At 43.5% G+C, this 24,804-nt stretch overlaps 1 protein-coding gene across 5 annotated transcripts in view; it reads right to left on the reverse strand.

The window, feature by feature from the left end:
- Positions 1–24,804, reverse strand: part of SORCS1 (sortilin related VPS10 domain containing receptor 1) — a gene marked incomplete at both ends in the record, with an annotated part of 468,623 nt that overhangs the window by 291,998 nt on the left and 151,821 nt on the right. For all 5 annotated transcript variants that reach the window (XM_079793712.1, XM_079793713.1, XM_079793716.1 and 2 more), the window contains one exon: positions 11,769–11,836. In XM_079793712.1, coding sequence (XP_079649838.1) covers positions 11,769–11,836 — 68 coding nt within the window. The remainder of the gene's footprint in view (positions 1–11,768; positions 11,837–24,804) is intronic.

A 24,804-nucleotide genomic window follows, 5' to 3' on the forward strand; every position in this document is an offset into this window, starting at 1 on the left:
TTGCTTTCTGTAACCCAGAAAGAGGAACTTTCCCATGCAATGTAGAAGGAAGAGTGGAGTTTAAATTCCGATACTCATTTATGTTTTTATTGATTTCAGAGAGGGAGAGAAATAGAGAGATAAAAACATCAATGAGGAGAGAAAATCATTGATTGGCTCCCTCCTGCACACCCCACACTGGGGAACGAGTTCACAACCTGGGCATATGCTTCGACCGACCTGGAATCAAACTGTGACCTCCTGGTTCATACTCCTTAGAGGTTAGAAGTGATAGATTCTCAACAAGGAGAATGACAATAACAAATGGAGAAAGGCTGACCCAGAAAGTTGGGAAATGATGGCAATGTAAGAAAACAAACAAACAAATAAAAACACAAAAAATAACCCTGATATCCCAATAAATAGTAATCAAGGGCTAAGGGTTTTCAGACCAAAAATCTCCTTGCCCCTCCACAAAGAGAACTTATTTATCAAACTGTAGGCATGGCTAATCCAAGTCCCCAATAGCATCAAAAGGTACGTGTTTTGCACACTGCAATGAGTACACATTTTCCAATTAATGTGGGTCAGAGTTGGGGATGGGAAAAGACGGACTTTTGTGAAGTCATCTTATTTCTTTCAAACTCACGGAGTCAAAGCTAAGTTCACACTGGCCTGACTCAGTGTTCTTATTTGAAAGGCGTGATAAAGCAGGACATTCAAAGATCAATTCTTTTCAAATGCTTTTTTAAGTCTTAGTCCCCAGAAATGCTGGCAGAAAAGATATATACATTTTTTAAAAGAAAAATAAAATAAGTCCTGTGCCTTTCATGAATTGATTGCATTCCTGGCTTCTGGCTTCTGCAAGCTTAGCTAAGAAGTCATAATCCTCCACAATCACAGATTGTTTGAAACCAATAAAGCAAAGGTGATGACCTTGCTAATACATCCCAGCAGGAGAAAGAAATAAAGCTGTGCTGAGGAATAACTCTCCGGCACACCATTTCCCTTTGGAAAGAGGAGAACAGAGCTGAATGTGCCCTGGCTTGATTCATGGATGAACAGTGTCTCGGAAACTTCACCTGAAAGAAGGAACAGCGTTTTCTAAAATTCTCTGCTAATGCTACTTGCATTCCCCTTGTCCTATAATACAAAGGGCAAAGCCCCCTCCCTGGATGCCAGCTTTGGTGACATGCATGACTCCCTGGTCACTGATCACAGCTGAGCCTGGTCTCAACAGTGTCCCCTATCCCCCTGCCTGAAGTTAATTCTCTGGTGACAGCACAGTGTGCTGTGCTCAGGATTGATTCAAACGGGCTCCACATGACATTCGTTTTTAAGCAACACTCTAATGTGAACAGAAGGAAAACAAACGAAGGGACATAAACAGAAATTAACTCATCTCCACTTTACCGTCATATCAGTTTCCAACACTCACGGGACCCTCATTGCAGACATGCAACACAACATGTTGCTCGACATGCTGAAGTCAAATTAATATTTGTCACCTCCTTGATGGGCGATGACAATAAATTAGAGCAAGACCTGACATCTGAGTAAACTAGCTTCCGTTAACCTTGGATTGCCTGTGAGATATAGCATGGAACAAGCTTTGCATCAATTAATTAAGTCCACAGATGACACGGAGAATTTTTTTAAAATCTTCTTTCCCCAATATATGTGTCTCGGTGCTCCTTTTCAGGGAACACGTATGGGCAAAGAATTGGTCTTGCTCCTGAGGATGCAAAGGTGAATAAGATAACAAGCAACCTTTAAAATAGTCCCAGTAAGGGTAATAAAAATACAGAAAGTGCTTACAATTCAAAATGATACATTTGAAAAGGAGAAGATGGCAAAAGTAACAGCACATGTGCGGTAATGCATTCCGTGTGGAAAGAGGGCGGTCAGGATAGGGATCACACAGGAGATGGTCTGTGTGGGTTTCAAAGCCTGGGCTCTGGAGACAGACTGCTCAGCATTCTTGTGACCAGGTGTACAGGTTTCCTCATCTATGAAATGGGTATAAAGATGGTACCAAACTCACAGGGTTATTGTGAGGATTAATTTAGTTGATACATATAAAGTGCTTAGCGGTGTGCCTTGCACATTAGGAAATCATCAAAGTTAATGTCTATAATTATTTATTAGGTAAACCAAATAAAAAGGAAAATGTATTTCAAGCAAAGACTAGAAAAATACAAGATCCAAGGTTTTTGTTTTCTATTACCGATGCATATTTAACTCAAGTGTCACCATAATCCCAAGAGATAAATACTATTACAGCCGGTTTTTCTGATGAGGAAATGAAGCAGAGAACTAAAGGAACCTCCCCACCACCACAGAGTAAGTGGACAGAGCCTAGATTCACCCCCAGGAAGTCCAACGCCCAAGCCCCAATGCTGACCTGCGGATGGAACAGCCTTCCAAGAGCACATGCTGTTTGGCCGATCCTACAAGTGGCTCACCGTCCCTGGGAGCATATAATGATCTTTTTTTATTGAGAATTCTAGTAAGTGGGGTGGTCAAAGCCAAGAAATATGAATACCCAATAGAAGAGGAATAGGAGAAGCCAAAGGCACAGTCAATTAAGTGTCCACAAAATTAAACTAAAACAAACCAAAAAAAAAAGGATGTTTAAATATAAATGGAGCACATTTTGAGCAAGGGCTCCAGAGCAAATTGTATTTAGAAAAAAATAAAATACTAATTTAAAAAAAAAAATGGTGGCCAGAAAGGAAATTAACATCACGCCCATGTGATATGCGGGTGCTCTCCCCCGCCCCCCCACCTCCCCTCCCCCTGCTCGATGACTGTGGGATGTGGTTAATATGCAGGTCTTAGGTCTTGGGTTAGGAGCTGCCTGGAGAAAATCAACCATAACAAGAAAAGAGAAGGCTGCTTAGTGTTCCTCGAAGGTACAGGGGTGAGCTATCACATGTATCTCTGAAAGTGGGGGACCTGATAGCAGATCCATCTGCCCCCAACACATACAGAAACACAGCAGTGCCTTCTCCTATGGAACTCAGTGGATTTCTAACCAGAAGCTTTTAATAAAATGCTCTTCTGATTACCACCACCTGCCATGACCAGTTCCCTTTCCCAGAGTCCCCTGGGGGCTACATATGTTGTAAATTTAATGTGAAAAGTCACACTTCTCTGCATACTATTCTTAAGTGTTTCTTAGGCTTTAAAACATGATCCAATTGAGGGTCCTGCTATTTTACTGTTTGCCTGACCCCAAACGCCAGTTTCACCTTTTTTTCTCTATTTAGCCCAGACCCCATCATCCACCATTCCCACCCACTCAGTCCTTTTGCCCTCTTGTGCTTTCTCAGTGCCTCTTCCAAACTCCATAGCCGGCTGCCTCCTTGATTATTACTCAAGGCCCAAGGGAGGGAAGCACAACCCTCCACTGGGACCCAAGCATTGCCTGCACAGCACTTGTGTGTCCCTGAGCCGTTAGTCCCTCTCCATGTCCACTCAGCAGCTCTCCCAGTTTGTAAGCCTCTTCTGAAGTCCATTCGCCATTGACCTGACACCCAAGGGCAGGAGCTCCCTGAGCTCTGGGTTTCTCAGAAAAGTTGCTCTATGTGAGAGCCCCCTCTGGCCTCCTGATTGGTGAGAGGGATGCTCCCCCTCTGCCCAGCCCCCTCTCCACCCTGATCTACCAGGGCTGGATAATTCCCCTGTGTAATTTCCAAATTCATATCCTCTCTGCCACCTGATTCTATACCAACTTTATTTCCCCCTAAGTTTTCCTACATTTTCACCCTCTTCCCACTGATTGCTCACCCTACAAACCATGGTCAGGGTGGTCCTCACTTAAAGAAAGTCCCTTTAGTCTATGACCTCTGTTATGCAACGTCATGTTTCCTCATTTATTTCCCTTTACAGCTTCTTCCATCAAAGAGTTGTCTTACAGACTATAGTGCAGTGAAGGCTGGGAAGGGGGCAAAAGTGGGGGGAGTGGGTCAGTGTGGATAAAGGGGAGACATCTGTGATACTTTCAATAATAAAGATAAGTTTTAAAAAATAAAAATAATAAAAGTAAAACCTCTATAAGAAGATTAAAAATAAAAAAGAGTTGTCTCCATACCCTTTTCTCACTCACTAGTTGTAGGTGCTCAGTAGACCATGTCAGTAGAGCAGATGTGTGCATTACATACCTCACTGTCAACTCTACTCTCCAAGATAAAGGCCGGAAGCCACTGAGATATGTCTCTCCCTCTCACCTTCCCACTCATCCAATTGCCCTGTTCATTTTCACTTTATAAGATCAATTGGAATGACTGCCGCCCCCATATTCCGTTCTACAGTCTTCATGTCCACAAAGTCAGCTCCCTTTCATCTCTTACTTCTTACCTCAATGGCCACTGTCCTCTTGATCAGCAATTTTGCTCTTTTCCAAGTGAATTCTCAACAAGAGGCCAAGATCATTTCCCCCTTCAATTCACCTTTAATCAAGTGTTTCCCTTGCCCCAAATCTTTCTATGGTGCATTACTTCCTCTGGGAACACACAGTACAGGAAACTATGCATTTCTATGTAAAACTAGCCATGGCTGTTCTTCCAAAATCATCTCCAAGTACTCTGTGCACACAAAGACTGTACGGCAATCTTGGGCAGTTTCCTCAATATGCCATGCTATCAGCACCTAAAGGTGCCTAGAATACAGTGCAAACGCAACCAAATATCTATCTGATAAGCAGTGTAGGACAAAGTTACATGATACACTGCAGGATTACTGAGGAAGGAACAACTACCTTTGCTTGCGGTATAGGGAAGGAGGTCAACCTTGTCACCCACCAATGAACATATGCTCAGTATCACGAATAGTCAGGGAAACACCCCTTAAAACACACAGATCAGGCCACCATTTTCACCCCAAAACTAGTAAAATTTTAAGTATTGAAAATACCCAGTGCTGGTGAAATCATTGGGAGATGTACAATCTGTCATTGCTCATGGGTACGTGAACTGCTCCAACCTTCCTAGGAAGTAATCGCAGGTACCTACCAACATTATAAATGCATGTATGTTGCTACAGCAATATCACCTTCGGCACTCTAGAGTACTCCACAGAGAGAAAATTACCAAAACGCAAGAACCTGCTTACAAATATGTTTATTGAACCACTCTAAGTAATAGCAAATATTGTGGGAAATTAGCTAAAGACTCATTTAAAAGGTAATGGAGAGGCAGTGTAGCACAGGCATTAAAAGAACACGCCTGGGATACAGCTCTGCCAACTTACTGCCATGTGACCATGGGGCACATTCCTTACTTTCTCTAAGCCTCATTTCTCTGATATGTACTGGGTTACTGGTACTGCCCGGCCTATAGGGTTGTTATGAGGATAAAAAAGCCCTGAGCACACCTGAAGCGCTGCAGAAGTTAACCAAGTGTGCAATCGTTTAGTACACAACATCCACACTATTTGATGCTCATAGACCTGACCCATTTTTTTAATGTATTCCTCTGGGCAGGCACCCGTGACTCATTAAGTGAAATAAGCAGGTCGTCAGAGTCCTATGAATAGTTACTCCTATTTTCTCACACACAAATGTGACCCTGATATCAGTATATATCTGCTGGCATTTTCGAGTCGGGTCATAAGGATATGAACAGACTCACCCAAAACTCTAAACATCACTCCCCTTGGGGAAGTCGGATCTGAGTGGGAATTAAGATTCTATTCACTTTTTTGTTGTTGCTGTTGTTGTCTCTTCATTGTTTGGCTCATCATAATAGGCCTACATTCTATTTTATTTTCTAAAAATAGCAATAAGTTTTAATAAAGTAAATGTGTAATTCCCGGAACTACAAGGTGCTCCGTGTGACACAGTTATGCAGATGGGAGAGAGTTATAACGCTTGACAGAATCCAAAGGACCAGATCCAAAGCACCTCCTCATCCTGCTGGGGATGTGGGTCTCCGGGGGCCACTGGGGCTGCAGAAAACATTTGGAGAATAACAGGCTGTGTAACACAAACAATTCTCCTGCAGGGAAATGACCCTACTCTAGCTTTATTCTCTTCCTTTTTCAGGGCGGGTATTTCTGTTCTATCCTTGTTTTCTGAGTTGACAGAAATCTGGGTTTTATAGCAAAATTTCCTTTGGGGCAGGGATTAACAATCTGTCCCGAGGTGCCCTTTGCTTTTCCCTGGATGAGGAATAGGAAGGGAAAATTGATCACTAGCTAATGGGAACCACCACGGGGCTGGCAGAGTCACCGACTTCAGGTCAGCTTCTGTCAGCCTGAACCCCGGGTACTCTCCAGAGAACACTGGTCTAAGCCACGCCATTCTCTCCACAAACACTCCACTGGGACACGTCTCAATAATCACTGTGTGTTACACCCAGAATGGGACAAAGTGGCTCCTGGGATAAGGACACAGGTCTGGCTCCCAGTGCAGAATCAAACAGACAACCTAACCCACTCTCTCTACTTGAACTCTATGTTCCTTTGTCCCACCGAGAGCAAGAACTGCTGTTTGACTAGTGCATAATGTTGGAGATCTGTTCAAGAGATTGTGTGTGTTTCATGTGGATCTGAAAATAAGACACCACTGAAATTGAAAAGAAGTCAGCTGTGTCAGGCAGGCTCTGTCACAGAGAGGCACTGGCGGTTATGCGCTCCTTTAAGACAGCACTCTTTGGTACTTCCAGAATTGCCTAGGGCTTTTTCACCAGCTAAGCCTCTGTCAGCACCTCGCTGATTACCCTGGCACCAGACTGGAAAAGGATGAATATATTTCTACTCAGAAATACTGTATCCAGATTTTGATGTTTTATTTATCTCAGCCCTAAAGCTGATCTTGCTTCAATATGGTTAAACCACCAGCTCTACCAAATCTCAAAGCTTAATCCACTGTAAGGTGAAGATTCTGAAGGGTAGTTCATTGTTCTGTGTTGGCTCATACTCCTTCCTTCTCAGGTTGACTCCCCTGAGTGAACCACAGCACAACACAAAACCAAATCAACAACATGCTCCAGGATTAAGGTGTAATCAATGACAAGTCCAACAGGGAGTGAAAGCTCATTCATTCAGTACAGCGGCCTCTCACTCTGCCATCCGGGGCTCATTGACCCAGTGAGGTCAAAAGACCTAGGACTTTTACCACAAGGTCAGCCACCTCTTGGTCTCTCTCCTATTCTAACACCCCAGAGGCATTTGCCACTTGCCCCCAGCTAATGATTCAGCTGGTCAAAGATGTGAAGAATAAGGGCTCAATTGAAAAGTTCATGTATCTATTTGTTGAACAAGAAGCTATTTCCCATGGCCCGGTATTTTTCAAGAATAGGGCAAATGCTGCTCAGAATGTCATAGTTCTTTGAAAAACAGATACATGTAAGATTAAAATTTTGTTTGCGCGGCCCTGGCCAGGTAGCTCAGTTGGTTAGAGCATTGTCCCTATACTCCAAGATTGCAGGTTGGATCCCATTCAGGGCACATATAAGAATCAATCAATGAATGCATAAATAAGTGGAACAACCAATCGATGTTTCTCTTTCTCTAATATCAGTTTTAAAAAAGTTTAACATTTAATTTGCTTACTTGCTTAGGTATAGAATGATCAACCATAAGGCAGATAGGACTCCAGATGACAGATGAGCAGTGAAATGATTAAAATTTATTAACTAGCATCCTTGTAACTGTGTGGGCTATTATTTACTAACTGTGTGACACTGAATACACTGTAAAAGTAAATTGAGAGGATGCATATCTAGTGCTCAGCATCATGCCTGAGACATAATGATTATTCAATAAGAGCTAGTTTCTATCATTGTTGTCATTATTAGCGGCTTCGTTGCTATTATCCTTAACCAGCAAAGTGCTGTGTTTAAGGGCTTAAAGTCTAGCTGAGAAGAGAAAATATACACATGAGCAAAGTAAAGAAGCAACACTTACATTTTTGTCACAACACGTATGGTTGTATGACAGTTTTTCGTTTTTATATTAGATTTGTCTCCTTCTGGGATCTGGCAGTTCTGGGTGGCTGCTTAAGTACTTTTCCCATACAATGACATATGGCAAGGTACTTGCAAGTTCACGGACCTCTCTCGCTTTAACTGTCCATAGACCTTGGCCCTAAACAATGAACACCTGGAGGACAAAGCCTATATGCTGTTATCGATGTACCCACCCACGTTGCCTCTCCTGGACAGAACCTTAAGACTAAAGGAGTTCAACAATTCATCTATGTTGAATAAATGAATGAGAAACAGAATTACATATTGATAACCATGCAGAAGAGAGAGAATTGTAGTGTTCACTGGTCTGTTCAAAAACAAATACTTAGTAAGCATCATCTATGTGCTAAGTCCTGCACTCAGTGCTGGGGTGCCATGTGCCTCTACCAAGCCCCCCGATTTGGGGCATAGGCAGGTATTCTGAGAAGAAAGTACAGCTGGTGTGGGAGAAAAAGGAGTCAGTACTACCAGTCTGCTGTCCTTCAAGGAAGGCTGCACTAGGTGACTAGAAACGCGAGGAGCTCATCCTTGACCCACCCAGGCCTGTCCCACGTCTCCTCTGTATGAGCACCCCCAAAGTGATTCCCCAAAGACCAGATGGGCATCATGAGCTGCCTGAAAATGCAAGCTCTACTGAAGCACTTGTATTATAAATATTATTCCTTCTTCCCTTTTTTCTTTTCTAAACTATATTTTCATTGAGGCTTGTGCTCATCTATCAAAGCATTATAATAAGTAGTTCTAATAATGAAGAATACCCACAGTAGTCATTTGCCACATATGACATGTATAACATATGACATATATGGCAAATGACTATTGTGGGTATGTTAGAAAAATAAAAACACGTGGGTGTAGTATGTGTGTCTGTACATATGGGTGTATGTATATATATATCCTTTAGTGAAATTGATTCTAAGATTGAAAAGTCAGTGGGTCATTCTTGCCACACTCACCCAATCTTAAAACCCTGGGGTTGCTCCCTCAGAAGGAAGGCCTAATATTACTGAAGTATTATGTCATTTTTATATCCTCCTCCCTTAAGATCAGAAAAGTACATTCTTCCCTGACTGGGGCATGGGTAACAATGTGCCCTGAGAGAGAAAGGAGCCCTTGAACATGAGCTTCCGTTGTCTAGGACAAACTGCTCCTCACGTCCCTCCAGCATGTCCTTCCCACTGCTCAGGTGGAGAGTTATAGCTGCTAAAAGCCTGTCCCACGGAGACAGAATTGCACACCTTTTAATTTTCTAATATGCCGACTATACTTTATGTGGCAGGTGCACTGCAGTATAAAAGCCGGCTTTTACTTTCATATATTTAAATACATTAGAGAAATCTATCAACGAAGCGTAAGCTTACTCAGAGTCGCTGAGATTCTGATGAACGGGGACTGAATTTAAACAATACAGCAGGTGTCAGGCTCTTAATGCTTTAAATAACGCTACTTTTTGAGGCTCTACCAAACTTCCCACATTTTAATTCCGTTACAAAATGTCCTGGTGGTATAAACTCTGCATAATTGACCTCCTTAGTTGGGGGAGGAGTTCAATGACCTTAATGCCTGACATCGAGTAAAAGAACAGAATCTAGCCTTCTCCTTGGTCTGCTAGAGTCCTCCTGAGGTGAGAACAATGGACTTGGGCTGCCTGGATATACTGTCAAGCCTAAAGGAAGTAGATATCAGGTAAAAATGAACTTTCATGAACAATCCCCTGGCAGGGTAAGGTAGATTCCAATCCATGATCCTCCTCTTGTATGACAAATACAATCCCCAACAGATGCAGGCTCTGTAATCAAATCACTACCATGTAAATCAATCTTCCCTTCCCGATTATTGTGGACTAGACCAGGGGTGGAACCTAACACAGATGCCGGGGTGGGGGGGTGAGGGGGAGCGTCTTTCCCTCTGGACCCTAGCTCTGAGATTGAGAGCAGGTAACCATTCTTCCCGGTCATAGGAAAGGTGATAGAATGCCCATTGATCTTAAGCAGTGGACACTCACTAGTTTTGTCTGCTCAAAGATGTGGATGAAAAGGGGCCACATGCTAACCTGACAAGCTCAGAGAAGGCCTGCATGGAGGCCTGGCAAATGCAGAGACCTAAAATAACCACAAAGGATGGTCTGAAATTAAAACTTTAACTAAAAGCAGTTTATAATGGGTAGTTATGTCCTACAGCAGTATCTTCCCTGACAAAGATTAACTTTGACCTTAACAGAGCCTATTGTCTTTTTGCATCTAAGACTACACAAGTTTTGACTGTCAGCGTAACTTCCCATTTTCCAGACCTCTCAGGGCCCAACCAATGCACCAGAGTGGAGACCATAAATTCCCTCATTGTTATTGTCATCATGTTCATTGTTGGCTGTTAACTATCCTGTACACACCTACATGTAAAAGAAGCATGTGATTATCATTTTACTTTTTATCTAATCTCAGAGGTTTCCCAGTTTTGCTTTCCCCTGCCTCCCTAATCTATCACCAATGGATTTCATGGAACCCACTTACTTCTCCTTTGATTGTAAGGTATAAAACCAGGTAAAAAACTGCCATTTTCTTGAGAGCATTATCTCAGTTCTTTGAGATTCTGCTTCCCAGCTCAAATAAACTCACACACAAAAATTCTTCACATGTTTGAATGTTTCTTATATTAACAAAGACCATTTTCTTAGTATAACCATTCCCATTTAGTGTGTGTGTGTGTGTGTGTGTGTGTGTGTGTGTGTGTGTGTGTTTTGGGGATGGGTGATCAAAAGTGATATCAGAAGTTAACCATTGTTATGATAAGGGCACTGACAAATCAGAATAATATAAGAGAGTGCATGAGAACTATATAAATTAACTGAAGTCAAACAAAGTTAAGCCTGGGGCCTGTTACCTGCTGCCTGACATGGAACTGGGCTGACCTGAGATGCGAGCAGATGGCAAGGTGCCTCTAGAACAAAGAAACTTCCAGCAAAGATCGATTAATAGCTCCTCACCCATACCTTATGGTTTACCCATACCGTAAAGGGAAAACCATTCACACAATATACCTTGTAAAGGAAAGCTTAACCCCAACGTTTCCATGCTCTATTTCCTTATACCAGTAATTTTCCACAGGAACTACAAATAGATATAAGCTCAATCTCTAGAGAGAGTTGGGGTCTCTCTTCCTTCTCTTGTGAGGAGAGTCCATTACTCTTTATGGAGTGGCTTTTCCTGCTTCTCCTCTCTACTCAATATACTTGCTTCTGCTTTAACCTCTTGTCTGGCTCACGTCTAGAATTCTTTCCTGCATGAAGCCAAGAATCCCCAGCTAGGGGCTCGAGTCTCCCTTAGGGACTTGCCCCTCCAGCATCTAGAACAGACTCAGGGCTTGACCCCAAGCCAGTGATCCGGCATATTCTCTCTGGGGTAGTTTTCATCCTCTCCCAGGTTCAGAGTTTATCATATGACCCAGGACTGACCAATCAGAGGCAGTGCTCTACTGGCCTTCAGAGATTGGTTCAGGTATGGGCCCATGACACAGACTGCTCCATTAAGCTCACAGGTCAGTGAGAACTGTGGGGACCAAAACTCCTAAGGACAACCTAATGAACAGTTTAGCACAAAGATCTGACTGTGACCAAAAGGAGGATTGTATAAAGAAGTAAGGATCTGGCCTGACTTCAGATAAACCCCAACCATGTCCTAGGGAACAGAGAGCAGAGGAAGAAAGGGTAAAATAACTAGAGATCTTCTCACCTTCTCACCTGGGAAAAAGGGAGTGGGGGAGAGCAGTGGTGGGCATGATTAAATAACACAGCATCATTAGCTCCGTTTATCTACTTACCTCCAAAGTGAGCTCTCAGTGATGCTCCCCAGGTTATAGTCGTAGAGCTTTGTCAAAATGAGAATCACCTGAAGGCAAAAGAAGAAATCATGGTTAGTCTCAAACAATTACAATCTCACAGAAGCGAAATTGCCCAAGGGAGGGTTTAGGATTCCTTTAATGGGCGCTTAACATAATTGAATGAATTGTTACTGCATTCCCTTATGCTGACTGGGAAAGGATTTGCCAGTGCCTTCCATGAAACTGCTCAAGCCTGATCCCTTCCCCAACTTTCTCCCACTCCCACAGCAAGTTACCTGAACATCCTAGACCTTTCTTACCCTGGTGGGCTTAACACTTTCTGGGAAGACTTGCATAGCTCTGAAATATGCATCCTGCAAGGTAGCCACTGAGCTGATGGTTTGGAGAGTAGAAGGTCCTAGAAGCTGTACCACATGGACAGGATACTTAGCTTCTTGGAATCTCACTATGCTATCCCCCAGAAAGGGTTGCTATGAGTTCAATTAGGTAAGAAATGCAAATTATCCTGGTTTAGCATGAGGTTCTTAAATGTTAGTTCCTTCCCTTTCTTCTCTGTAGTCCTGGCTCTATCAGTTTCTTCTCATCTCCCAATATTGGGGAAAGCCACTGGATGGAAGAAGACCCATGGGCTAAGCCACAGCATTTGAACAGGCTCCACTCTATGTTTTACGGGGTCCTGAGCCCTCCATAAGAAGCAGAATATAAGATTATGATTCCAAACTTAAGGGCAGGTCCTGGAAAGGGATCCGTCCAATGAGGGGCACTGAAATGCAAGCTTCATTAATGTCACAGTGAGTCTTCCTCTGATTCTAACCTATTGCTCACTCAGAGAAGCCCAAACATGGCAGTTCGTTCTTTCAGAATTCAACAAACACTTACTACCCATTTATTAGGAGTCTGGAATGTTGCCTAATGCCAAAGGAAAATACAAATACAGATGAGGCCCCGGGGGTCTGTGGCCCATTTAGGACAGGAACGAACTCGGGCTGGTATGTCTCAGTGGTTGAACATCAACCTAGGAACCAGGAGGTCACTGTATGATTTCCCTGTCAGGACACATGCCTGAGTTGTGGGCTCAATTCTCTCTCATCATTGGTGTTTCTCTCTATCCATCTCCCTGAAATAAAATATGTATTTTTAAAAAACCACAAAGTTGTTAGAGAGCTGGTATACCTCTTCTCAGCCCCACTGAAACTCATGCCCAGCGTGGCTGCCTGTTTGGGCACCTGCAGCAATGACCAGGGTCCACCTGGTGATGGGAAGTCCATGAGCACCGGGGAGCTTGGGGAGACTGAACAGAGCAGTGTGTTCCTAAGCACTGATACCCTCACCCCTTCTTCTTACATAAGGAAAAGAACCAAATGGGGCTGCTCCGTTTTCTGTTGAGGTTCATATTCCTCGCCTGATAAACTATAACCTAGAACAGTGGTCGGCAAACTCATTAGTCAACAGAGCCAAATATCAACAGTACAACGATTGAAATTTCTTTTGAGAGCCAAATTTTTTAAACTTAAACTTCTTCTAATGCCACTTCTTCAAAATAGACTCGCCCAGGCCGTGGTATTTTGTGGAAGAGCCACACTCAAGGGGCCAAAGAGCCGCATGTGGCTCATGAGCCGCAGTTTGCCGACCATGGACCTAGAACATCTGGCCCAGGACTGCTGTTTCCAACTCAGGAGAAAAGTGGTGACACTGATTTCCAGGATTTTGTCTGCAGGCCAAGGGATCACTTCTAGCCTCAGTGAGCAGGGAACATTCTAACCTTGATTTTCAAGGCAGCACGCTGCCAGGAGTGCTGAACCCTTCCAAGCCGCACTCCACTAGCACTGGCCTTGATTTACTTAAGCATCAGGGAGAGATTCTGAAGGCTTCTTTCTCAACAAGCGAACTGGAACTCCAGGACTTAGGTTTGTTCCAAGTTCAAGGGAATGCTGAGGATCTGGGGACCTGGGCTCTAGGGCCTCCCCTCTCCCACACCACCACACAGGCTTCCTTCAAGGAGCTGTTCAAAACTTGCTTCTTTAGCAAAATGGGAGCATGTGTGAGGTGCGAGGCACCCTGTGGGCACATCAGATGGCATGCCTACGGTTGGGGCATATGTTTAACAGATCCGGGTGCCAATTAAATTGCTCTAAGTGCTAAATTTCAATCACCGCCATCCCAGGAACACTGATCAGTGGCAGCGGGGTGGCCGTTTGTTTGAAGACACAGAGTGATGTTGCTGCTGCACCTCGAATAGGCCTATAAATCCCCCGCGGAGGAAATGGGAGCAGTGAGGGCATAAAGCATCTCCAGGTAGTTGCTCTCTTGATACAATACAGCAGCGAACAAAATAATGATGTTCAGCTGGTCACAGGCTGGGTCTCCCATCCATCTGACAAGGGAATTCAGAGGAATCCCAGAGAAGAAACCCTTTAACCCAGCATGCAATGGTGTGGGGCACCCCACCCACATGAACAGCAATCAGTGAAGCAATTCACAGGCAGGAGGGCATGAGGTACCAGTGACTCTTCTTACTGGGCTAGGAAAACGAAAACGCCAATGATATACTCAGGCAGTTCATCAATACTGCACCAGAGAGGTGTCCCTTCATGGCATTTCAAAGTTTATCAGCTCGAGTCAAACTGATCTCTCTGTTTTCAGAATGATTACAGCAAGAAAGAACTTTTCCTTATGTTTTCAGTCGATTCCTTGAAATCTCTCCCCCCTTCTTTTGTCCCTTTACTGTCCATATGTGTTAGTTAGCGCATTACTGTACATGTGTGTTATTTAGCACATTACTCCTGGATGGTGATGCGCCATTATATGAGTTCTGCTTTGCTGTTGTTTGCTTGCTTTTCTGTTCTGGTTTATTAGTAATACTACTGAACAGAACTAACACCACCATTAGATGAGAAAATGGGGGAAATGCAATTGCCTACTTATTCTGGTCCTACTGTCTACCATGTTTTGTGTACTTTTCAAGTTTAAAAAAAAATCAATGGAACTCTTTAAGCAAGTAAAATGTTATATGTACTGAAATGACATATAAATGGTCATTTATTTTTATTCAGTCAGCAACAAGTTTCATGTAGTACAGAGTTAGTTCAATGTATCCAAGTCCAAATGCATAGTAATCCTCTCTATAAAATGGTAATATGCAAATTAACCATCACTCCGATACATAAGCCACGCCCGCCAGCCAAGCCACGCCCGCCAGCCAATCAGGGCGAGTATGCAAATTAACCCCAATCCAAGATGGCTACAGCCACAGAGAGCAAGGTTTCCCAGGTAACAGAGCAAGCCAAGCTTTCCATAGCCGTTGCAGGCCTAAGCCTCCACTCAAGCTACAAAGTTTCAATTATAGAAGGTAAACAAATTCAAACAAATGGCGGCAGAATGGAGCTTGAGAGAGCAGGCCAGGGTTGCCGGCGGCAACAGGGGAAGCAAAGCTTTCCGCACACCCTGGCCGGGCCCACCCGCTTAAGGCAACAAAGTTTCAATTGTAGAAGGTGAATTAACTGCCTCAGAAATGGCTGCCGTAGCCCCAGGCTTGGCTCCACTCTAGGCTACAAAGTTTCAATTGTAGAAGGAAAATAAATTCCAGATACCAGGGCCTCCCTTTGGGTTGCCAGGGGGCGTGGCCGGCCTGCAAACCACCACAGGCCCCTCGCTCAGGCCGCCCCACACCCCAAGGGAACCCCCACCCTTATCTGTGACACCCTTCAGGGCAAACCAGCTGCCCCCCACCCGTGCACCAGGCCTCTATCCTATCTAATAAAAGAATAATATACAGATTGATCATCAATGCAACACACAATATAGCTGCCCCCATGTGGTCAAAGATCCTGCCCCCATGTGGACACAAGATGGCCACCACAAGATGGCCAGCAGGAGAGGGCAATTGGGAGGCATCCGGCCTGCAAGGGAGGGCAGTTGCGAGGGACCAGGCTTGCAAGGGAGGGCAGTTGCGAGGGACCAGGCTTGCAAGGGAGGGCAGTTGGAGGTGATCAACCCTGCAGGAAAGGGCAGTTAGGGGTGACCAGGCTGGCAGAGGAGGGAAGTTGGGGGGAAACAGGCTGGCAGGGGAGCAGTTAAGCGTCAACCAGGCTGGCAGCAGAGTGGTTAGGGGGTGATCAGGCTGGCAGGCAGAAGCGGTTAGGGGCAATCAGGAAGGCAGGCAGGCAAGCAGTTGGGAGCCAGCAGTCCTGGATTGTGAGAGGGATGTCCGACTGCCCGTTTAGGCCCGATCCCACCAGGATCGGGCCTAAACGGGCAGTCGGACATCCCTCCAGGAGTCCCAGATTGGAGAGGGTACAGGCTGGGCTGAGGGACAACCCCCTGCCGTGCACGAATTTCGTGCACCGGGCTTCTAGTTAATTATAAACCTAATCAGTGAGAGCAAGGCTGTTTAGATAAACACATTCACACAAAATGGAATCTCCATCAGCATCTCATTTCTCTATACCTTGTTTACACTATTTAGTACCAAAATTTCCCTGATTCAAAACAATAAGTAGTGAGCCATATGGTCACAGCTTTTTGGGGTTCTTCTCTAAATCATAGGACATTTTAAATAGCTATAATCCAAATATCTATGGCTTGACAATGTCTACCGACATGTTACCAGACTTCAGTGCCCAGGTATTTCTAGGATCTTTCACAATTACATCTCCAGGTAACCCCCAGGCAGTCTAGGAGCCGCTGTCACCACAGGACATCTGTGCTGTTCTTTTGCTGTGGCTCCATATTCATTGCTTACAAAGCCTCCGGGGAAAACTTCCCTTTGTCCATACTTGTCAGAAACATGAGCACCCACCAAGCTGCTATGCAAGGCACCCATTCCTGAAAGAGTGGGAGGGAGCCGGAAACAGTGCCAGGCTCTGTGCAGGGACCAGTGAGGGTCTTCAAGGGAGTGAGCCTGGGCATCCTCCCCAGCACTGAGCCAACTGTCACCACCTGTGCTCACCAGACTATTATCCTTCTTCCCCAGGTCTTCCAAAGCTCCTACTGAATCACTACCAACGCCAGCCTCTCCCCTCACCTCTGTACATAGGTGTGAATAAACCATCACATCAAGAAAGTGCTCATTATATTTCAGACCCAATGGCATATTATTCAGCCATAAAAAGGAGGAAATCCTGCCATTAGCAACAAGATAGGTAAAGCTTATTTCTAAGTGAAATAAAACAGATGAAAACAAATACTGTATAGTTCCTCTTAAATGTGGAATCTTAACAAAAGACAAATAACAAACAAAATTGATTTTGTAGAAACAGAACAGAATGGTGGCTGCGAGGGGCTGGCAGAAGGACAAATGAGGAGATGTAGGCCAAAGGATGCAAACTTTCAGTTATAAAAAGAATACGTTCTGAGGAGCTAAGGTACAGCATGGTGACTACAGTTAGTAATATAATACTGTGTATTTGAAAGGTACTGAGAGTAGATCTTAAACATTTTCAGTTAAAAAAAACAAAAACAAACCCTCACAGCCCTGGCTGGGTAGCTCGGTTGGTTAGAGCAGTGGTCGGCAAACTCATTAGTCAACAGAGCCAAATATCAACAGTACAACGATTGAAATTTCTTTTGAGAGCCAAATTTTTTAAACTTAAACTTCTTCTAACGCCACTTCTTCAAAATAGACTCGCCCAGGCCGTGGTATTTTGTGGAAGAGCCACACTCAAGGGGCCAAAGAGCCGCATATGGCTTGCAAGCCGCAGTTTGCCGACCACAGGGTTAGAGCATTGTCTCCACGTACCGATGGTGCAGATTTGATGCCTACTCAGGGTATATACAAGATCAACCGATAAATGTATCAGTGGAAAAACAAATCCATGTCTCTCTTTCTTGCTGTCTTTATTTCTCCCTCAAAACAATAAAAAACAGAGTTAACAATGTGAGGTGATAGATGTGTTAATATCTTGAACATGACTATCATCCCACAATGTATATATATAGCAAACCATCACATTGTACACTTTAAATATATATCATTTTATTTGTCAATTATTCCTTAATAAAGTTCTCAAAGAAAAAAAAAAAACCATCACAGAGAATCCTGGGGGTGGAGGGTGGAAAGGGAAATGTCAATCCTCTCCTTCCCTATTCTACCCCAAACCTTTATCTGTGCTCTGTGCCAGGAAAAAGCATTAACAAAGATAAAGACACCAGTATGTAGAAGACTAATAAGGGTGTTCTGGTATAAAACAGCAAAAGCCAGTGAAAAAATGTTCTCTGGTATCGAACGGCAGGCAAGCCCCATTTTCAGCGATGCACTAGAATGAATCAACAGGGCAGCAGACCAAGGTCCTACCTTGCACTCCCCATTCTGCCAAGTATTTAGACATGTGACAGCTTTGAATGCAACAGTAGGGCTTTATTTTTAATGAACATAAGCCTATAATTTAGAAAAAAAATCCATACATTTAAGGGAACCCCTGAAACACCTTTCCGGTAATCTGATTCTACACAGTATACTTCTGAAAACATCTGCATTAATCAGTAGACTGTAAGAACCAAAATTGATTCCACGCTTCAAAAGTAACAGCATTGGAATCCTCCCTTTATTTTCTCAAGGAAAAAGCAGAGTGTCTTGACTCTTTCCTTTGAGAACTTAAAAGGATGCACCTCGGAGGTGGGGGGCCTATGGAGGGTTGAGGGGAGAGTCAATGTATTTCCCATTCCCTTCATCCCCTAAGAAGGAATGCACATATCCCCCTATGAATGAATGTTCTCTCCTAATTCTCTTGCTTAGGAGTAGCTATATGGTTGGAAACAGGGTTAATGAGAATTTTTCATGAAGGAGGACTTGACTAGCAAGCTGACTATTCTTCCAAGCTATGGATTTAGGGTAGCTCTAGGAGAACTACTGGACATTGAAGGAGATTTGAGTTTCTCCAGGACACTTGGCCTGGCCATTGCCCTTCACCTCATCTCACCTCCATTGAAGGGAAATCTTGGAAAAGTAGGACACGTCTTCTCATTTTTCTATTGTTAATGATTTGCAGTCATTTCTGTTCCCTCTCTGCATCCAACTGAGGAAGTGGAATCTAATCGCTGGGGAAACAAAGGAGTGACCTTGGGCTTCTTGGCAATGCAGGCTTCGGGGATAGGATCCCAGAGTCTCTTTCATTCCTGACTATCTGTACTTCCAAACCCCAAATAATGAAGAGGGTGAAAGGAGGCTTAGTCTATAAAACAAGACATGTTCTTTTGTATTACTCTCAGACACTAGTGATTCAGGAATGGCTTGGCAGGGGTTTCTGTCATTGTCACACGTGGGGGCTCCACAGCTCAACCAGGCTATCCTTCATAATTCCGCTCCCTGGGTGGGCCACAGTCTGGCTGAAAATGCCAGCAGGCTGGGACAGGGGCTGAAGCTGGCCACCTCCATCTTCCCCCCACCACTTCCAGCAGGTGGGGTGTCCTCATCCCCCAGTCTCCAACATCAGCCTCTCTCTTCCAGAGTCCATTCTGGTGGACATGTTTACAGATGTGCATGGAAGTGAATACGGGGACGGAGAATTAGAAGGGGCCTGAAGAGATGTGGGATGATCTTAAACGGGAATTGAAGAGTTGGATAAAAGATAAGGGGGCGTGTCCAACAGCCAGAAATGTGGTTTGTTTTTTTATTGTTTTCTTTGCACTCCAGTTTTAGGGAAAAGAAGCAAACCCACACAGTGGTTTTCCAAAAAATAGTCTTGTTCCATATTGTGTCTATAGCGCAGTAAGCATTTATTCAACTTTCCGACTTAAACGGAGGTTCTCCTTCTTAAGAGAAGCCGCATATTCTTTAACAATCCGATCAAATATATGCTATGCACATAAAACAATGAGTATAACTTTAATGATATTACTGATCTCCTGAATCCTAGGGGGGTCATGAATCCAAGATTAAGAAGCTTCTATAATTCCCAGAAAATGAGAGTTTTGTTCAGAAGAAAGATTTTTTCAGCTCTAAAATTCTGCACATTTAATTCAATAAACATGCATTAAGCCTTCTTAAGAGGAAGGAATAAAAAATATGTGCTGCGAGGACACAAAGGGAGCATGAGACTCGGCACCAGCCCCAAGCTCACGGTCAAAATGAAGAGGCACACGTGCACACAGATGGTTACAAAAGGAGGGGAAAGGTATGCAGCAAGAGGAAACGTGTTTCATCTTCTCGAGAGCAAGGAAGAAGAGTATAATCAGAAATTGGTTCTTATAAAGGACACATTGAAGACAAGTCCCAGAGGACGTGTGTGATTCTGGTGGAGAAGAGAGTATATAGAGATGGTATTATTTTTTAAAAAAATGCATTTTTATTTCAGAGGGAGCAAGGGAGAGGGACAGGAAGACAGAAAGCTCAGTGATGACAGAGAATCATAGATTGGCTGCCTCCTGCACACCCACTACTGGGGATTGAGCCTACAACCCGGGCATGTGCCCCGAACTATGACCTCCCAGTTCATGGGTTGATGATCAACCACTGAGCCACACTGTCTGGGCTACAGAGATGGTATTCTAAAGGAAAGAATCATGAGAATAAATATCCATACTGTGAAAGTTCCCGAAACAGTCAGAAGAGAGCAAGTCCTCAGGTTTATCTATACCTTAGAGTCCCAAGCATGTCAAACTCACAGCCGGCAGGAGGCATGCGGCCCGAAGGCCACGAGTCTGACATGCTTGCCTGGGCTTAGACGAAGAGTGGGGACACACAGAATATCAGACTAGAGAGATATCTGGCACTCTGGCGGAGGTCCTTAATGTTAGGGTGGCAGGGTGCTCTGTGGAGAAGAATAAAGTCTTTGGAATCAGGAGACCAGATTTTGAGTTGTGGTTTAGCCACCATATCTGTGAGAATGCCTTTTGCAGCAAGAAACAGAATAGGAAAAGTAACACACAATTTAAGAGATGTATTATCTTTGAGAGCAGGAGGCCCAGAGTTTACATAGTTCCAGGCTAGTTTAGCCAAGCGATGCCAATCAGACCCACAGCACAGAGTCCACATTGGCGCTGCGTATCCTCATATTCGCAAGGCGATCCTAATACTTCTCTGCAGCACAAGCAGACATAGCTCCACCCAGGTAAGGAAACAAGCGCCTCTAGAGTAGGCCTGCTTTTGTTTTGCTTTGCTTTTAAACGAGAAAAGAAACCTCTTTTCCAAGAGCCCTCCAGCGGACGCTGTGGTCTCAAAGACCAGGAATCAGCCACATGCCTACCCTGCAGCTGCAATGAAAGCGGGAAAAGGAGGCGCTGGTATTTTCACTTGGCATTTTCTATGGTAAGAGGTGGGCTCTGCCAACAACACCTTTGGAGTGCCTGGTAGGTAACCATGAGTAGTGTCTGCAATGCTGGGAGCTTAAGTCAAATACTGAACAAATTTTTCTTATGTTAAAAAATAAATAAAAAAGATCATCTATCTCTTGTTTTAGTCTTCTAGAACTGTGGAAAAGAAACCGAATAGGAAGTGGAAGAACTCTGAGTAAATGTTAAACGACTAAGCGAATGCAAGGAGTTGCTATTATTAACAATATTTATTGGATGCCTACTCTGTGTGCCAGCCAAATTTCATTATTAAAGATATTTCACGTAATGAACATTTTTTTGTTCTAATGAGAAAATTGAGTCCCACTGAGACTAACTTAAATTACTCAGTGTGTGAGTGGTGGACAAATTTAACTTACATTATATATAGACTCTTAATCATGGTGCTTCACTATCCCCAACCTATAATGCCTGTGTCCGCCTATAACTAGAGGCTAGGCAGAACCCCTGAGGATCCACACTTCCTGTTCAATTCCAAAGTGCTGGACATCTGTTATCCATCACCTGCGGTGCTGGCCTCAGCCTCCTTCTCTCTCCCTCCGCCTTCTTCCAGACAGTCCTGGAATATTTTTTCCTTATAACAGACAAACTTCATTTTTAGCTCATTACTGACCTCATGTCAACGCCATTTAGATTGGTCATTTCTTCACTTATGTTTAAAATTTTTGAACTTTGGTGAAATCCTTTTTTAGGAATTGATTCTTCCACTTAATTCACTACAGAAAGTGGCTGTCCCCAGATCGAGGATTCTTGATTTCCACAGAGGGGTTTACAGTGTCATCATTTTCGGAAGATTTAAGTGAATGTATAATAGCGCTCCATCTGAGTCATCAAAGGGAAGAGAAATCAATAATTACTAAACTGGGTTAATAAATCCCAGAGGGGAGATGAAAGGTTGGTATGATGGCAAGTACACACACACAACCACACGCATGCACTTGATGTTGTAAGACCAAAAATCCAGGAAATGCAAACATAAGTTGAAATAGAAAACCAGTAAAAAGAATGGGGTGGAGCCAGCCAGAAAGCAGTTAGATTTCTCCAAAGACCTTCTCCCTCCTCCTTTTGTAGGAGCCCACACATAATTTAATGTCATGTTTATTTATGTAAAATCCTCTGCATGATACTGAGATGGTGTGAGTTAAACAGCCACTGTGCCTCCCTGGAGAACTTACTAGTGTACAAGACCAGGCAGCCAACAGTGATGATGCAGACAGAAACAGAGGCATACAGATAACCTAATCAACGCTGGGCACAGAGCAAATTGTAGTGCAGGAAAGAGCCTTTGTGGAAAGCGGAACATTTTTTAGTAAAATTTGCTGTCCTTCTTCTGAATCTGTTTGCCTGTAGAGGTCATTTGCTGCTGAGATGCAAAACCATGAGCAGCAAGACCAGCACCCAACCTCCGGAGCACTGTCCCAGGTGCTCCCATGTGAAAAAACTCAGCTCTCACTCTATCTCTTCCCCTCTGTCTGCTGAAAGTCAAGTCCTTTCCTGTTAGTAACGAGCAAGGAAATGCTTTTAATAAAAGGCAATCACTAGTATACTCTAATCCTGGAGCCAGGTCACTGTACTTAGCAAACAAACCCAAGATCATCAAATCCAGGAGACCTAGGTTGCTTTTTCATGCAAATCTTGAAAGTAGAACTTGCTTTCCTCTTCCCCAAGGGGAGGGACACTATCAACTAAAAAAAAAAAATTATATTAATTTCATAATGCCAAACCAAGCAGACTAATGACAATGCATTCCTCTGTATCTTTCTTCTTTTTCCTCCTCCTCCCCTTTTTTGAATGATTAAAAAGAGGATAATGGTCAAAACATATATCCATATCTACTGGGTAATGTTGACCAGTTCATAGCCTTCTGCTTTTATGTAAATTACTCAGCCATAAATTATACTCTATTTTAAGCTTCTGCCTCACACCAGGGGAAGTAGGTAGATCCTAAATTAAATGTTGTTGGGTTTTTTTTCTAGAAAAGAGCCAGATATCAGCACCAATGTAATCCGAAAAGAGCACCAAGATAAAATGATTGTATAAAATATGAGGAAAATGCATAGACAAGACTTATCTGTGTATAAGGATAATAAAATGGAAGATTAAACAGACCTGGAAACTTAATAGCCAAAGCTTCAAGACAAGAAAGCAGCTGAGGCTAGGAAGTGGGGGACAGAAGCAGGAGACCCAAAGGGTTGTCTGGAAAGAGAGCTGCAGTTCAAGGAAACCGAGTAGAATATCTATGCAAGTCCATTGTTTCACAGCTAAATAAACAGCTATCCACCATGTTTCCCGTATTCCCCTTCACAGTGCTCAGAAGGGGTTGGAAATAACACACAATCTTCCTGCTTCAGATCAGTCCTTGTTCAAATTAGGTCACCTGGTACTTAGAATCACAGAGGATGCAGAGAACTGTTAGTTCAGAGTTACAAAACAATAAGAAAGTATTTCTTGCATTATCCTCCCTCTCTGGAAAACAAAGAGAGGAAACCTGCTATATGCTTAAGTACCAGGGGTACAACCTGAGTTTGGTAGGAGAGAGAGACAGGATGTGAGGAAGGGAGAGATTCCCTTTCAATTTCCTTGATGCACTGCTCAAAGAAAGGGAGATGCCCAAGCTCCAAAATGACTATCTGTCTGAATTATAGACATTATCTCAATATTAAGACTCTTCCTATGTGAGAACCCGCACACAAAGTGAACACACCATTAAGCAGCAAACTGCCCGATAAGGATGAGGGACCCTTCTGCTCATATGCTTCCTTATAATAAACTGAAATGCAAAGAAATGAACCAAGACTTTCCCTTTCCTACTTCTTCATCTTGGTTTTATTCATGGGTCTGAAGAGGTTAACTCAATTTTTAAAACATTATTTTTCAAGGTTAACACACCATACTTAGAGGAAGCTAATAAAGAAAGATATGCATAGTATGGTGAGCCACGTGTCAGAACTTGAACCTCCATAAGGCACTGGAATAGAAAATGAAAAGAATGTGAGCTTTTATATACAATATTTTTTTTTCATTTTTCTCTTCTCATTTACCATACAGTGCAACTAACAAAAGCAACAAGAATAAAACACCAGAGATAGTCAGGTGCTAAGTTCAAAGATTTTAATTTACTCTGAGAAAGTCTTAAAGTAGGCCAGGGAGGAAGAGAAACATCTTACTCTCTTAAAAAAGAAATAAACAATAACTGACTCCTCTATTAGCACATCTTTTGTTCCCATTTGTCTAAGTGCTAAGGTTTGATGGAACACAATTTGCCTGAAAGAAAATTCAAAGCTTAAAAAAAAAGCTGGTTTGAAAGTGAAATTTACTTGAAATCCCAAGTAAATCATATCTATTATCTATCTATCTATCTATCTATCTATCTATCTATCTATCTATCTATCTATCTATCTATAAAGGCCTAATATGCTAATTGTCCCTCCAACCATTTGACCAGTCACTATGACACGTACTGACCACCAGGGGGCAAATGCTCTGACCAGTAGGTTAGCTTGCTGCTGCGGTCTGGCCAATTGGAACTGGGAGAGAAGGGCTGGACACACCCTTGAGCCCCCCTGTGGTCCCTCCCTGGCCCCAATCATTCACCAGTGGGATCCCTCAGCATGGCCTGTGCCCTCTCGCAAACCAGGACCCCTCGGGGGATGTTGGAGAGCCAGTTTTGGCCCGATCCCCATAGGCCATGCCAAGGGACCCCACCAGTGCATGAATCCATGCAGTG

The sequence above is a fragment of the Cnephaeus nilssonii genome (genome assembly GCF_951640355.1).
Source record: "Cnephaeus nilssonii genome assembly, chromosome: 16".
Classification (NCBI taxonomy): Eukaryota; Metazoa; Chordata; class Mammalia; order Chiroptera; family Vespertilionidae; genus Cnephaeus; species Cnephaeus nilssonii.